Source organism: Echeneis naucrates, chromosome 10, assembly GCF_900963305.1.
Source record: "Echeneis naucrates chromosome 10, fEcheNa1.1, whole genome shotgun sequence".
Lineage (NCBI taxonomy): Eukaryota > Metazoa > Chordata > Actinopteri > Carangiformes > Echeneidae > Echeneis > Echeneis naucrates.
In genome coordinates, this window is record NC_042520.1 from 24931458 (window position 1) to 24949347 (window position 17890).

Consider the following 17890-nt stretch of genomic DNA (forward strand, 5'->3'; position numbering starts at 1 on the left):
CTGCAGCCCTGCAGATGTGACGTCACCTGCCAATGGTTACTGCAATTAACGATCAAGACAGACATGCATATTAGGTTAACTGGTGGCCCAGTAAGCCCAGCAAACCTCCACATCTGGGGAAAAGCGTGAGATGCCCTCCTGCCCACTTTGCTCTAAGAGGCTCATTAGATCCCCAAAATTTACTCATACCGAGGACACCAATTGCAATTAAACATGCCCCCCCCCCCAAAAAAAAAAACACAAAACAAAGCAAAACGCATTTCTTTAAAAACACAAAGGAACTAAAAAACCTGACTAAACTACCTCCCATTCTAAACTAACTAAATACTGGTGGGCCAACCAAAAAGAACAAAAGCAAAGAAGCCACCACTGTCCAGCCCACATGGGGCTGGCGGAACAGGGTTCTCCCCTCTACCCTAATATAATCCTAAAATCCATAAAATCCTAAACAATAGAAATCAAGCCACGAAAACTGAACCACTGGACCCACCAGGAACACAAAAGGAAAGAGAACCAAAAATAACTACATATGGTCACAAAATCACCACCAAAACTCTACTGCAGCACCTCCTGCTGCTCCTGCTGCCGCTGCTTCTGCTGCTGCTGCCAGGGTGGAATGAGGAAGAGAGAGAACTGCAGTCCCCTCCCCCTCTATCTAGGCACCTTAATCACTAAGTAGCCACGCCTGTTAGGAAGGAGACAGACTGGATGAGAAAGGATCAGGATAATCAGCAAGAGGGTGGGCACGTAACAAGCATCTCCTCAGAAGCTACCCAAAGGCTCTAGTAGATGTCCGCTATCAATGGCGACATAAACACATGCTTGAGGCAGTTGTTGAGAGTTTAGCATCAGCAATTAACACCAGCCACCACCATGCACCTTTCTTTGGTGCATGGTGGTGTCATGCACCAAAGAAGTCAGATTCATTAAAGCTGGAGAAAAACCCCAGGCTCAGCCAAAACCAATAACTGGCCTCCTTCACGCAGCCTCTGAATGGCAGCTGCAGGCTGACCTGGGAAAGCAGCTGACATTCCCACAGTGCACTGCAACAACTTCACTCTGTGCAGACATGATCATCATCTCAGACACCCAAATACACCAGATCATGCTGAAACTGACAGTGTCTTGGGAAGAGTGCATTGAGGAAGCCAATGAAAGGAAACACGTCAAGTACCAGGAAATAGCGGAGGAGTGCAGGGGCAGAGGCTGGAAAACATTCTATGAGCCCATAGAAGTTGGCTGTGGAGGATTTGCAGGACATTCTATCTGCAAGGTTCTCACTTGGTGGGCATTACAGGAGCAACCAAGAAGAGGGCCAATAAATATGCCAGTAAAGTGGGCTGATCCGTGGGTAGCTGCTGGGACACAAGTCGAGGCCTGGGCAAGGGTATATGTTGTGAGACCCGAAACACCTTATGACCCCAGGTCACAACACTGATGATGCATCTCAGTGCATCCTTGAGATGTTACTTGAAAACTGTCAAGACTTCTTTCATACTGGTATAAAATACCAGCCAAATGTCAAGGTCTTTTCTCTTCTCAACTTTAGACCTCCTCTCTTCCTTACTCGACCCATGAGACATTTAAATATAATTTTCAGCAGGTAGTAACTCTATATTGGCCAGGATGCCAATCTAATCAATATTTAAAGTTCAAACGTGGATCAGATGTCAATGTGAAGCCACTGCTCTTCATCTTTGGATGTGTCTAGAACACTGACTGAGACGCTACATTGTTCCCACTGTTTCCACTGTTCTTCTACTATTATTTCCTAATTCACTCGATTAATCCGACAGCAAATTATTGTCAAACCAACACTAGGTTTAAAAATCAATATCTCTCCTTTCTCCAAAGGTTATAACCGGTTCTGCTCCTCCGCTAATCAAACTACCCGATTAGCAATGTCCTCTAGCTCTCTGTCTCCACTCTCTGTTCCTCCTTCTCCTCCTCCTCTCCTCTCCTATTCTGTGTGCCTCATGTGTAGTTATTCTTCTGCCTCCTTTTATGATAGCACCTCTTGTCATAGATGCAGGATGATGGTAGAAATGGAGGCGAAAATTAATTAGTTAGAGTTAGAATCACGGCTCTGCAATTTAGCTAGCCCAACTTATGCTAGTGTACCTAGCCTCCCGCCTGTAGCCAGTGCAGGCCGACCTAGACGAGCTCATGCAGCAGCCGAGATAGTTTCCTTCCCCCCAGTGGCTCCTGAGCAGCCGGGATCTAGTCAGGGCGGCTGGGAGACTGTCCGAGACAAGAGGCATAGTCGTAGGCAGCAGCCACCGGTTCACCACCGGCCAGTTCACGTTTCCAACAGGTTCTCCCCTCTCAGCGACACACCCGCTGAAAAGCCAACTCTAGTGATTGGCGATTCTATTCTGAGGAATGTGAAGTTAGCAACACCGGCGGCCATAGTGAAGTGTATCCCGGGGGCCAGAGCAGGCGACATCCATTCTTATCTGAAACTGCTGGCTAAGGGTAAACAGAAATATGCTAATATTGTTATTCACGTCGGCAGTAACGACACCCGACTTCACCAGTTGGTAGTCACAAAAATTACTGTGGAATCGGTGTGTACTTTTAAAACGATGTCACACACTGTAGTTTTCTCTGGCCCCCTCCCCAATCGGACCAGTGATGACATGTACAGCCACATGTCGTCATTTAACCGCTGGCTCTTGAGGTGGTGTCCCAAAAACAAAGTGGGCTACATAGATAACTGGAAGTCTTTCTGGGGGAGACCTGGTCTAATTAGGAGAGATGGTGTCCATCCCACCGTGGACGGGGCCGCTCTCATTTCTGGGAATATGGCTGATTTTATTAGAAATCCAAAACCCTGACAATCCCGAGTCGAGACCAGGAGCCAGAGCTGCAGTTTAACACGCTCCTCTGCGCCTCAGTCAGAGTGGTCGCCTGTCGAAAATAGAATAGAGTCTATGTTTAGGAATAGAGTCTATGTTTAGGTCTGTAGAAACTGTGTCTGTCCTCCGACCACCTAAGTTTAGGAAAGTTAATAAACCCAAATTAAACAGAAGAGAAACAGCCACAAAGCCAGTCTCAAATAGCACTGCAATTAAATGTGGACTGTTGAACATTTGATCATTATCATCAAAATGTCTACTAGTAAATGATCTCATAGCTGATCATCGTATTGATTTATTTTGTATAACTAAAACGTGGCTGCAGCAGGATGAGTATGTTAGCATTAATGAAGCGACACCCCCAACTCATATTAATTTTCATATCCCTTGTGTCACTGGTCGAGGAGGTGGGGCGGCTGCAATATTTCAATCAAGCCTATTAATCAACCCCAGACCAAAATCTGGCTGCAGGTCTTTTGAAAGCCTCACTCTTAGTCTTTCCCACTCAGACTGGAAAGGTGAAAAACCAGTTCTGTTAGTTACAGTATACCGTCCACCTGGTCCGTACTCAGAATTCCTATCAGAGTTTTCTGAGTTTATATCAGAGTTAGTACTCAGTACAGATAAAATCATTATACTGGAAGATTTCAATATACATGTTGATGTAGAAAGCGACAGCCTTAGTTCTGGGTTTCTTTCCCTTCTAGACTCAATTGGCTTTTCCCAGCATGTGAATGAACCCACTCACTTCTACAATCATATCCTTGATCTTGTTCTAACATATGGCATTGAAATTGACAAGCTAATAATTCTTCCCCAAAACGTTCTCCTGACTGACTCATTACATTTGAGTTTACTTTAATGGGCTCCACAGCATTGAGGAATAAATTCAGCTATAGAAGACGTTTATCTGAAGCTGCTGTGGCTAAATTTAAAGAGAACATTCGGTCATCATTCCCAACAATGGCATATCTAAATTCAAATGAGGATTTCTCCCATACGCAGGTTGATGACTTTGTAACTAGAACTATGGCCACACTGTGTTCAAAGCTTGACAATGCCGCCCCTCTCAAAAATAAAGTATTCAATCTGAGGAGGATGGCTCCCTGGTATAGTTACCAAATCCGTACCTTGAGGCAGACATCAAGGAAATTAGAAAGAAATTGCCGTTCCAGTAAGTCAGAAGAGTCTCACAGAGCCTGGAAAGATAGCCTAAAAACATATAAAAAAGCTCTCCGCAGTGCTAGAAGTTCATATTACTCAGCACTCAAAGAAGAAAACGAGAACAAACCCAGGTTCCTCTTCAGCACTGTAGCCAGGCTGACAGAGAGCCATAGCTCAGTTGAACCAGTGATCCCCTTAGCTCTAAGCAGTGATGATTTTATTAACTTTTTTACAGATAAAATTCTCACGATTGGAGAACGAATTTATCAGCTCTTGCCTATGTTAGGTGAAAATCTCCTACTGAATACAGCAACTCCTGAATCAGCTGCAACGCCTCTTTTACATGTGGAATCATTCTCACCTCTGAATCTCTCAGAGCTAGCTTCTATAGTTTCATCATCCAGACCGTCAACCTGTCTATTAGACCCAGTACCAACTAGCCTCTTTAAAGAGATCTTTTATTTATCCGTTCATTCTAGATTTGATTAATTTGACTTTATTTCCGGGTTATGTACCTCAGGCACTTAAGACCGCGGTCATCAAACCCCAGCTTAAAAAGCCGAATCTTGATCCAGATGTTTTGGCAAACTATAGACCCATATCGAACCTTCCATTTATTTCTAAAATTATTGAGAAAGCTGTAGCAAAACAACTACACAACCATCTGGATGGGAACAGTTTGTTTGAAGAGTGTCAGTCAGGATTTAGAGCCCATCATAGCACAGAAACAGCGCTGGTTAAAGTCTTCAATGACATTCTAATGGCCTCAGACAATGGATCAGCCTCCATACTTCTCCTTCTAGATCTTAGTGCTGCATTCGATACCATAGATCATAATATTTTACTACAGAGACTGGAACATGTAATTGCAATTAAAGGAACTGCACTAAGGTGGTTCAAATCCTACTTATCAGTTAGACATCAGTTTGTTCATGTTAACAACAGCTCTTCCTCATGCACTGTAGTCAGTAATGGAGTCCCACAGGGTTCGGTTCTTGAACCAATCCTCTTTATGCTTTATCTGCTTCCTCTAGGCAACATTATCAGGAAACACAGCATCAACTTTCACTGTTAGCAGACGACACTCAGCTTTACTTATCAATGAAGCCAAATTAAATCAATCAGATAGTCAGACTGCAGACATGTCTTGAAGACATAAAACTCTGGACGACCCAAAATGTTTTACTCCTTAACTCTGACAAAAGTTATTAGTTATTGTACTCGGCCCCAAACACCTCAGAGAAACCCTATCTAATCATCTAATCAGTCTGGATGGCATTACTTTGGCTTCCAGCTCCACTGTAAGAAACCTTGGAGTAACCTTTGACCAGGACATGTCCTTTGTCCCTCACATAAAACAAGTTAGTCGGGCAGCTTTCTTCCACCTGAGAAACATTAGGAAAATCAGAAACATCCTTTCTCAGGATGATGCAGAAAAACTAGTCCATGCATTTGTAACTTCTAGGCTGAACTACTGTAACTCATTACTATCTGGATGTCCAAACAAATCTCTAAAAGGCCTTCAGTTGATTCAGAACGCTGCTGCACGAATATTAACAAGAACTAGGAAAAGAGATCATATTTCGCCTTTGTTAGCTGCTCTTCATTGGCTGCCAGTAAAATATAGAGTAGAATTCAAAATCCTTCTTTCAACATATAAAGCTCTTAATGGCCAAGCTCCATCATATCTCAGAGAGCTCATAGTTCCTTACTGTCCTAGCAGGCCACTCCGCTCTCTAGATGGAGGTTTACTTGTGGTTCCTAGAGTCTACAAGAGCAAATTTGGAGGCAGATCTTTCAGTTATCAGGCTCCTCTTCTATGGAACCAACTTCCAGTATTGGTCTGGGGGGTGGACTCTTTAGCAATTTTCAAGACCAGGTTTAAAACTTTCCTGTATGACAGAGCTTATAGTTAAAAGGTATAAGTCCTCTACTCTTTAGCTATGCTGCTGTAGGCCTAGACTACTGGGGGAAGGACTGAGCTTCTCTCTCTCCCTCCCTCTCGCTCGCTCTCCCTTCCTCCCCCCTTGCATGCGCTGATGAGAACCATCCTTCTTAAAAAAAACACAGTTTCACCCAGTTCTATGCATTTATGCTGCATTTACTAACCATGTTCTGCCAAAGTCTCTGTCTCTCCCAGTTCCTCTCCTCTCTCTCCCTGTCCTCATCCTGCAGATGGTGACTCAACGCCATCCCACATTCCTGCAACACCTGCTGGTCCCATATTTCATGAATTTTGTACTACAGCTCAACTCCATGAACTTCGTGCAGCAACATGTTCCTGCCTATACCCCCCCAAGCCTATCTCACGCTATCTCTCTCCCACTCTCAACCCAACCGGTCGAGGTAGATCGCCGCCCCCCGAGCCTGGTTCTGCTCAAAGTTTCTGCCTCTTAAAGGAATTTTTTCCTTGCCACTGTCGCCAAGTGCTTGCTCATCGGGGGATCTGTTGGGTCTCTTTAAATCATTTTATAAAGAGTTTGGTCTAGACCTGCTCTATATGTAAAGTGCCTTGATGTAACTTTGTTATGATTTGGCACTATACAAATAAATCTGATTTGATTTTGATTTGAAATTGCGTTTCTGTGAGCAGTAATCATGTGCAATTATTGTTGAATTTGGTCCCTGGATAGGCTGTTGCACAGGTATATAAACACACGCTAAGGTTATCTGAAGCCGTCATCTCCTCATCCCTTCCCTGCTGCATTATCATTAAATCAATTGCTTATCCAAACTCTGATGGGGCGATATGTCCTGTAATGAAAATGCATCAAATGTTTGTCCAAAGCTGGCCAGATTGCACAAAAATAAAGGCTGTCTCAATGGCACAAACACTGTATGTGTTTCCATCACGACACACTGTTAATTTCACACACTTCACATGCTGCGAGATCTGACCTATGTGTTACAGTGATCCTCTGCCCCATAAGGTCATAACATTTCACTGCACAAAGGCACAGCTGTGTCAGCAAGTGGATGCTGTTGTCTATGTCCACTCAAAAGACCCTCAAAGGCATTTCCAGTCTAGACTGGACCAGAACTAGCTTATAATCATAGGGCTCATATTTTAGGCATGACTGACTAATGCAGGCAGCACATTCCAAATCACCTATTTTTGACTTTCAAAAAGCCCACCAATGGCCCTACTGGGAACTGCTGTTTTGGTCCGGGCTTTATTATCAAATCAAATCAGATTTATTTGTATAGCGCAAAATCATAAAGCAGAGCAGGTCTAGACCAAACTCTTTATAAATTGATTTAAAGAGACCCAACAGATCCCCTGATGAGCAAGCACTTGGCAACAGTGGCAAGAAAAAACTTCCTTTGAGAGGCAGAAACCTTGGGCAGAACCAGGCTCGGGGGGGTGGCCATCTGCATTGACCGATTGGGTTGAGAGAGAGAGATAGAGATAAGGGCGGGGGGGTCTACACCATCACTGCACTTTGTAAATTAAAAAGGCCAGCTCGATGAAAAAACTTCATGGAGCAGAGCATCAGAGGTTCTTATGGATATGGACTCGGACAATTTCACCTACCATGTTTCTTTCAAAGAATTTCGAAGGGACAGAAAAAGAGGAGATGAGGGAGACAGTGGAGGCGAATGGTGTAACTTCAAACAGATTTTTTTTTTTTTGTTATTTTGAATAGTGTTACAATTTTTAAATGAGAAACAGTCAAAATTGTAAATTCCAAATCAGTTTTATCTTGAAAGTAAATGTCTGATAAAGTAATTTTTTCAGTTTTTTGTTCAAATTTTTTTTTCCATGAAAATGACCAATATGAAGTGTTGTTGACGAGCAACTTATTTTCTCTGGTCATTGAGGGCAATCACTTAACAAGTCTGCCAGTTTTCAAAGGTTTACACAGGCAAAAATATCCATCATCACAGCTAAAGATATTCAGCCTTTTCATTTGTGTACTTAACTATTTGAAGACATCAGGCTGAGGATGGTGGTATCATCAGATAATTTAAAAACAAGGTCCCCTGGTTGGCTGTTATTCAATCATTTGTGTAAAGTGTAAAAAGGACAGAGGAGCTGACACACACCTGCAGAGCACCTATACTGATTGGCTTGCATCTTGAGGGTGTTAATGAATCTTACTTGCTAGCTTCAATTGGTTAAAAAGGAAAAATACCACTTGATTAAAAAAGAAAGGATAAACACTCATCTGCCTCAATTTTGGGATGAGCAGATGAGATTGAATATGTTAAACGGTGTGCTAAAATCGATGATTGTAGGCATTCCAAGTGCTTGACAGTGAATTGGGTGGTGCTGTTGATGGCGTCACCAGTACCTCTCTCCTGCCTATGTGCAAACTGGTATGGGTCAAGTGCCAAATTGACCTCTGCCTTCAGCACAAACATGTATTCCTCAAAAATGTTCATAGCAATCGAAGTACGGGCCAGAGAAGTCCCATAACTTTTTTGAATCCATCGACAAATGTCTGCTCAGCAGTGCCCTTGTGATACTTCCCTTCCCTCAGACTCTGATTGAGTTCTCTTTGCACCACCTTTATTCCTGCTCTATCCTTATTTTCAAAAGCTAGCTTTTTCCTATCAATACAGTCCTTGACACTCTTGGTTATATAGGATTTATTGTAAGGGTACACAATTATGCCCTTTTTAGTGACCACACTGTCTACACAAAAGTTTATGTAGTCTGTTTACTTTAGCGGTCTTGTCAATCTCCAAATTAGAAAATAAGTCAGCGCAGTCTATGCAGGGGAAGGATCCTTTGAGTGTCTCAATACTGTCCTTATTCCACACTGACACTGTCTTAGTCTGCAGCTTACTCCTTTTAAAAACAGCCTTACAAATTGGAAATAACTGGACAGGTTAGAGTTATTAGGTCAGAGTTTGACAGTGGGGGCAGTGGTTTTCCAACTCTGTTGTGTATTGTGTCACATGCCACATATTGTTTGAATCCAGGGAGAGATAGTTCCAACTTGCACTGGTTGAAATCCCCCAGAATCACAGAGGGGGCTCTGCGTGTGCATTGCAGTTGTTGGTGAGCGCAGTCTGCTATTTGGGTAGCAGCTCTAGTGGAGTTTCCAATGGGGGAAAAATACACAGCACATATTAGAACATTTCTGAACTCCCTCGGTAGGTAGTGAGATCTCAAAGACAGACAGAGTAGTTCTACGTCAGCCGTGCATACAGTCTCTCACAGTCCAATTCCTACACCAGCTGTCATTCACAAGCAGACAGACCCCGCCCCCCTCGGCTCTTTCCTGACAGCTCTGTTCTGTCTGTTCGGATGAGATAGAAACCCTCCAGCTCAACTAGAGAGTCTGGAATATCTTGATGGAGCCAAGTTTCTGTGAACACCATCACACTTGATTCCCTGTATTCGAAGCAAACTTCGTTGTTAAAATGGAGCTCCTCCATTTCACTCCTCAGCGAACTGATGTTGCTGAGTAACAGGCTGGGCATTGGTGGTCCAATGGTGGTCAGATCAGCCAGTGGGATGGTTCCTATAGGGCAGAGGGACAGCAGGGTGTTTTTGGAGTAACACAGCGGCAGCTTCGTCTCCACAGGTGTATGAGCTGTTGTTTGACAGGATACCAACAATTCCCAAACAATCAGTGGCAGAAGTAATCCTTGTGAAAAAGTCGCCATGGTGATCAATTCAGCACAAATTTTTTGCAGTTGAAACAAAACAGACCACTGAATACGACCACGATCAGGCAAAAAAAAAAAAAAAAAAAAACTTCAAAAGACATAAAAACAGCAGCAGTACAAATCTGGACTGCCAGCACAGCAGCACCACCAATGATCATTAGATACCACAGTCCAGCTATGTTTGCGAATTGCAGGTTTACACAGGAAAATCCCCCGAAATAAGCACCTGAAAAAAAAGATTTTTTTTTCCATCTTACGCCCTGGTGAGGAACCCAGGGCATATGGTACAAATGGTACAAATCACAGGCAGGAACATTGCATGGGCCAGTGTTCAATGCAAGTAATAGATCTGCAAGAAAGTGCAGTGGCCTAGCTGTTGGCTCTCGGCAAGACTTTGATGGATTTGACAACAGAGCCTGGGGCCTTTCTGTAGGGAGTTTGCAGCTCTCCCTCTGCCTGCCTGGTTTAACTCCAGGTACTCCAGTACACAGTCGAAGGATATGCATGTCTAAATCAGTGTTTCCCCTGCCATTATATTAGAGGGGTGCCCCGCCCTCCCAACGGCACCTCCCACCCCCCCCAGAAGGTTAAGTTAATTTAATTTTATCATTTTATCATTTAATTTTGTATATAGCGCCAGATCACAACAGACGACATTTAAGGTTAATTTTCCTATAGAACATGTCTATAGCTACCTTGTGCTTTGATTAAACAACATAGCAATATTTTATTTATTTTTTTTATGCAACAGAATGTCATTTCTGTCTGTCTCTGCACTCTGTATCACATACGGCAGAGTTCCGCCTCAATGCGCGTGCACACAGGTGAGCAGACTCCTGCCAGCGAGTGTCGAAAAATGTCACAAGAAAAGCAAAGGAAAACATCAGTGTTTTTTAAATGCTCACAGGGCGATGATGGCAACATCAGTCGCTCCTCCGGTAGTAGCAGCCAGAGCAGCTCTCCGCCAAGCAGTGACCTGCAGCAAAAGTCTGCTCACCACTGTGTGTCGGGCTTTGACCCAGCTTGGCTGTCAGAGGGGCAATATTCCCCCTGGCTGTACAAGACTGACATTGGTAAGCAATTAAACCAGTAATTAAATACATACATTACATAAATAAAAGATAGATAGATAGATCGGTAGATAAGATGGATAGATAAATTAATTATTAAATAACAATCCAACAACCCCTACCCCCAAGGCTGCAATCCTAGGGGATGTAAATTGATTGTCGACTTTTATATTGCCCACAGGTGTGGGTGTGAGGAGTTGCTCATCTTAACGTGTCGGCCCTGCAATAGACTGGTGACTTGTCCAAGGTATAATTCACCCTCACCCAGAATGCTGAGTGGGATTGGCTCCAGCACCTGGAAATGGTGCACCTCCCAAATAATGTAACTATGCATCGAGACGACACAGACCCAGTGCAGACCGAGACGGCTGTGATTGGTTGGATTGGTAGCAACACATTTCCGGTTTCATATTTCCAGATTGCACCATCTCTGCGATTCTTAAACATCTTGTTGTTGTACACGGACAGCGCATGGATCAAATCAAGGAGCGACTCACTGAGGAATTTAGAATATGAGCACCTTTACAAATCCTCAAGCCGGAAGCTAAACAAAGAGTCAACGGCGTCATAGCAATGGCGTTGATTTAACACAGGATCATAAGTGCTAGGTCAGGACTTTGTAGGGCAATGCAGGCCAGTAGGTTATTAATACTTGTGCACAATGCACAATAGTCATGATGATGGATAATCAGTAGATGCAGAATGCAGAAAATCTTCTCTCAATCAGTGGAAAATGTGGTCAACACTGAATCATGCATGAAAAAAATGAACAAAAATACAAAAAATAAATATGAAACTGGAGTAATTCTGAAAAATACTGATATAGAATTTTGGTCAGCTCTACCAGTGCCCAAAAGGGAAAAATATGTTCACCTTGTATTGTTTGATTTCTCTAATACACACATTCTAAATATAAACAATTGCATGTTATGAGTTACCTGACTACATTATTTACTTGGCCAAATTTGACTCAGTTTCAGTGAGAAAAGATGAAGGAATAGTGAAACTTTATGGTAATTGACCACCATTATGGTACTAAAAAAGTACAATAGAATTAAGTAAATGAAATGTCATATTGTGGTCATTAATGTGGTCAGTAATCACAGTATGAAAAGACTGGGATGAAAACTTTTCAAGATACATTCATTCTAATTTGAAAGTTTGGCACTAGAGGATATTTGCTGATAAATTTCATTATCAAGAGTTTATTTTGTGATCGCAATAATTTATGATAATCCAAACCAATTTCAGATTTGCACAAAAAATTTAATAAATCACAAAAATAGTGCTTTTTTTTCCAGACTATCTGCACTTACATTTTTCTATTACATATTCATTGACTTTTATTGTGATCACAATTATATTTTTTGTTAATTATACATTTACTGTTTTCATAATACATGTTTCAGGGGTCATTAGTTTAATTTGAAAATAATTGTGGCGAATTAAAAAAAATAGTTGAGTATAGAATAGTTGACAACGAAAACAATTATTCAAGACATATATTTTGGCAGTTATGCGCATTTAGTAGAGGTGTCACAATCTAAATAGTAAGTCAGATATTGATCACAATGACATCAGTATTCCAACTGTGGAACTAATCCACCTTTGATATTACATTCCACAGATGTGTCAAGAGGGGAAAAAAACAAGCAGGTGTTGAAATGCACCGACTCAACATTACCTCCTCTGCAGCCAATTAAAAGACACCGTGTTAAATATAGATATAAGGACATTTTATCTAAACACAAACCCTCCTCCTTCACTGCAGCCACTGATGTGGAAATACTATTCTATTTTTTCAGGAGTTATGTAAAAAACTTTCATATTAACTTAACATTTCATCAAAACCCTTGTGTGATCATATTAAATATATATATATATATATATATAAATATATGACTTTACAATTATTGATTGTACAGCAACTAAATCTTGCCAGAGCGGAGGGTTATTTGAAATGCGAGAGGCAGCCATCAAGGCAGACAAGTACATTAAGTGACAAGCATATTTAGATGTTTTGTGTGTTTTAGGAGGTAGCTGTGATATTTCAGTCCAGTTTATTAATCAATCCCAGACCAAAATCTAATTGGTGGTTTCAAAGCCTTATTCTCAGTCTCACATTAAAGTTGGAATTTTTTTTTTTATAGTTCTATAAGGATATCCCAGTTCTTTGGGAAACATGTCAAGCCCCTATGTTCTGAGGGCAAAGGAGGGTATTGGGATTGGCCCACAGTTAACTCTTCCACCCTAATTTAGAGCTAAACGCCCACAAAATTAGTGCTAAAGCAACTTGCACTATGGAGGTATTTGCAGAAAAAGAATTGCAACCTTACTGAGTGGTAGAAAACATTTGCTTAGCATGCTGGAACCAGATTACAAAGCTCCAAGTGGGGCAGATCTTATTGCAAAGGAGTTGCCCTTTGTGTGTCATAACTTTCCATTAAGTATGTTTTCAGTGTACTAATAAAACAAGTTACTGTTAAATGATATTGTTTCTTTTATCTTATAAAATAAGAATTTAAAAATGAAATTATCATGACATGAAACTTAACTAAATTAGACTACACTTTTCTTCTACACATCTGTACTAAAAGGATCATAAAAAGGATTGAGAATTGGATTGTGTTGTGACCCTAAAATCAAAACTGAAAATGGAAGGAGGATTTGGAGAACTGAGACACCCCCATCGTTTAGATCAATTGTTGACTCTAAATGGCCCTTGAGTGTGAATTGTTCTGCAGCTCTTTATGTGAAATACACTGAGGAATAAGGTGTACAGATAATCGATGAATGAAACAATGACCAACTTAAAATGTAGTACATGTGCAGTCTTACATATTAACTAGTATGTTAATGAAAAAATATTTTGCAACTCCTGAAACAACTCATTGTCCGAGTGCACCTGAAAGGATTTTGCCCTGAACCTGATGTGGATGAATGTGCCAAAGGTGAATGTACCAGTTCCCTATATTACACACTCATATAATCTTTACAGTTCCCATTAAACAGCCTGAGGGAGATTCATATTATGTTGTCTAGTTACTCATTTACATTTTAACATGTAAAGATATAACACTGAACATCTTAAAATAACATACTCTACACCAGTGGTTCCCAACTGTATATTTTTATTTTTATATAATTATAAAAATCACACACTTCTTGATCTCCACAAAAATACTACTTTTTGGAAATGATTTGGCAGCCCACTTGCAATACCTTCACAGCCCACAGGTTAGGAATCACTGCTCTACACAGGCCAACAAATGTTTCACTAATGAGAAGAAAATTAGGAACAATGTCCACACAGAGCCAGTCTAGTTTGTGTTAACGTGTCTACCAGACAAAACTAGGTTAAAACCTAATGTGCAAGGATGCCTAGATTGAAATGTAGATTTCTTTTATCTGTGACATCTAATAAAAATCACAAAGTGGAAATTAAAGGAAATATGATTTTCAATGCTTACTTATAGGACTCAGCATTAAGAGAGAAAATTGGAGAGCTTGATTAGCTGTTATTCTCTCAGGGTTTTGTCTTTATTGTAGTTGTAGTGGACGGGAGAGGGAGTGGAAATTTGTGGGGAGAGTGATGCGGGTATTAAACCCATGGGTCAGACCAAAACCTGTGACAGGCCACAAGGATGCCCTGACAGTGAATCTATTTTTTTTTTCCATTTTCTATCTCTGTATTCTTAAGCTTAAAACTTTTCTGTATGACAGAGCTTATAGTTAAAGTCCTCTACTCTTTATGTATGCTGCTATAGGCCTAGGTTACTGGGGGAAGGACTGAGCATCCCCCCTGCATGCACTGACAATAACCATGCTTCTTAAAAATCCCTCTTTCTCCCAGTTCTAAGCATGTGTACTGCATTTACTGAACAGGTTTTCCCAAAGTCTCTGTCTCTCCCAGTTCCTCTCCTCTCTGTCCCTGTCCTCATCCTGCAGGTGGTGATTCATCGCCATCCCATGTTCCTGCAGCACCCTAACCCTCAAGAATTCTGTACTACAGCTCAACTCAATGAACTTTTTGCAGCATCATGTTCTTGCCTACACCTGTTTGAATATCCCCCTCTGCTGCTCTAATTCTCACCCTACACTACAGCCCCCGTGCCTCTCTCTCTCTCTCTCAACCCAACCGGTCGAGGCAGATTGCCACCCCCACTGAGTCTGGTTCTGCCTGAGGTACTTAAATTACATTTTTCCTTGCTGTCGCCAAGTGCTTGCTTCTCGGGGGATCTGTTGGGTCCCTTTAAATAATTTTATAAAGAGTTTGTAACTCTTATGATTTGGTGCTATACAAATAAATCAGATTTGATTTTAAAGCTCTCAGCCTCGGTCTGTGACAAATAAATAACTGTTTTTTCTGGTTACAAGTTTTTTGTAAACCAAGAAAAGCAGTTTAGAAAGTAGTATAACCCGATTCATCTTGGCCATGCAATTATCATTTGCATTGAACTTAGAGAGTGATTTTCAGCTGTCTGAACTCTAAAACTCCAGCAGGTTTCACCATAACACCAAGCTGCAGGTAAGTGCAGCTTGGTTGGTTTTAAAGTTGAAATGTATTGTTAAACTGCGCTGGAGGCAATATTTTAATTTAAAAAAAGTGTCATCCTTAAACTGTCAGTGTTTTTTTGCTGCCATTACTTGTCCATAAAGCCCATTGCTTTTAGGTTTTGATTAGCCTGTTCTCATGCTCCATCTCCCCTGTGTAACAGACCTGAGCTTAAGGTGCTTCTCCACCGGCCGACCATTGGTAGTGGCAGCTGCCCTGTCGCTGTGGGGCTCAGTGGTGACGGAGAGGTTGCTGGATTGATTACCTGTCATCAGTGAGTAGTAGTTGGGGTAAGATAAGCTCGGGAAGTCCGGTGTCATGTAGTCCACCTTCACCCCATTCCCCACAAGCTCGCGGAATCCAGGCAGCGCGTGCAGGTCGTCCATGTAGTCATAGCGGAATCCGTCGACAAGAAACACGAGCAGCGGATTGACTGCCAGGCTCCGGTGTTCCGAGCCAAGCAGCAGCAGCAGCGGCGGAAGGAGACGCAAGAAGGGCGGAGGAGTCCATCTCGGGGACATAGTGGAGTTACCTTGTGCTGAGCGATGGCCGCTGTGCGTAAGACGTACTGTAACGCACACCGCCAGAAGCTACTTTGGGTTCACGTGACACCTCCAACACAGCAGGAGTGGTGTTGATAAAGAACTAATACATTAGGTGATATGTATTATGGATTTAAAATGGAATAAAACGATCCAAGTCAAAAGTACACTATGGGTGTTAGCCGAAACGAAAACAGCAGGGTTAACATTGTTCTTTTGTCTGTAATGGTGCATAAAACCCCTACTAATACGCTCTGTGCACACTTACAATGAGAGCGCCACTGCCATCTACTGTAGTAGAGGTGTAATTACACTTCATTTTAGTATGGCAAAACAAAAATATGTTCCGCGGGCTCCCCCTGGCAGCGCACCACGCCCCCCACACTATTTGAGAAGCACTGCAGTAATGTAAGAAAGCAGCAGTTGCAATAAAATTAAAACCAGTGGATAAAACTGAGATACACCGCAACAAAAAGTTTTTATACTAAATGTGTCTCCATCTAGTTTAGTACCACTATTGCTTCAGTAGAAAGATAAAAACCCATCACACACACTCAGCTCTGTCTGACACCAGTCAGAGAATATGCAAATGCGGCAAAACCTTCAGCATATTTAAATAATGGACGTTTTAGTGACCCAAAAAAAAAAAACAAAAAAAAAAAAAAACTCATGGACATGTCAACAGTTGCATTTTCACAGTTTAAACCAAGACAAATAATTTTTAAACAAGCCATCTTAAGACAAAGAGCAGCAAAATACAAATCTTACACATTACAACAGCTCCCCAAGTTTTGCTGTCACTCAGGAATGTTTTTCTGCCCCGTTAATTAAGGCCCTCCTATGCTACAGGTGAGACGGAACCCTAAAGAGATTCAGTAATATAACCTATACACACAGGTTTTGACAATGTTCATAAAAAAAAAAATAAAATAAATATTGTAACATCAGAGAGGAGCAGGGACCACACAGGAGCTTCAATGAAGAGGCTACAACAGTCAATGTGGGTCATACGCATTATTTACAATTACTAAAACTTCAACAATACAGGCAGGAAAGGACAAGAGGCCTGACAGTCATACTACGACTGGGAAACCAACCGCTCACTGCCAGGGTACTGGGCGTATGCTATGTAATAAGAAATATAAACCCAACACACTTAAAGCAAAACACCACACTAATAAACACATGCAACTACAAACCACATCACTATCTAGAGTGAACTCCCGGCACCCCAACCAAACTGATGAATGGAGGGCCCCACCAGCCACAGCACTAAAATAGCAGGAGACAGACACTTAAAACTCTAAAACTAAACAAATCTGATTCCTATAATAAATAATAAAAGCAAGAAAATTAACAAGACTAGAGGACATAAGACTAAACTAAACAGCAGTAAGTGCTATGCCAAAGGGCAAACAAAGCAGTTACTCTGGACTGTAGGGCACATTGCAATGTTTAAATGTTATTGTGTTTTACATACCTCTGTATAAAAAAGGTAAACTTTTCAGTCTTTTCTCCCTACAAACATGGCAGACCTAATATTAAAATCATAAAAGTACAAGTACCTCAGGGTGCATGCACCACTACATTACCCTAACAATTAAAAAATTCTAAAACACCCCCAAAAGTCCAGCTTACCAGAGCCACATGGAGTTCACACAAAGCATTTAAGGAGTAAAGGCTGCAGTCTCACCTGCGGCTAATCAAGCTCCTTCACTTCCTGTCGTCCCTGATTGGTCTGTGGCCCAGTCACCTACTGCTACAATATAAAAACAAAATGAACAACATATTGGCTCAGCTACAAAGGCACAACAAACTAATTATTATTTTTTCTCATCTGTGTACTCTTTATTTTTATTATTAGTATCATAGTCTGCTGTTGCTTCAGAGAAGTGTTAGAAGAGACAGGAAAAACCCTCAGCATTCTCAAGAGGACCTCAACTTGGTGGAAATGATGTTGCAACTCTGGCACAATTTCATAGAGAATAGCTGTTACCTCTGAGGATGTAGTTGGCCTGGAATATTTTCAGATGCACTTCTAAAGCCATGGCATTCAACTCTGGGTATTCATCTAGGACT

General features: G+C 41.6%; 1 protein-coding gene across 1 annotated transcript in view; it reads right to left on the reverse strand.

Moving 5' to 3' along the window:
- The window catches only part of enpp6 (ectonucleotide pyrophosphatase/phosphodiesterase 6), a 41149-nt gene extending 25341 nt beyond the window's left edge, over window positions 1–15808 (reverse strand). Inside the window, exon 1 of the mRNA XM_029512510.1 lies at window positions 15535–15808. Within this exon, the coding sequence (XP_029368370.1) occupies window positions 15535–15790 (256 nt within the window). The 5' untranslated portion in view covers window positions 15791–15808. The remainder of the gene's footprint in view (window positions 1–15534) is intronic.
- Between the last annotated feature and the right edge of the window lie 2082 nt (window positions 15809–17890).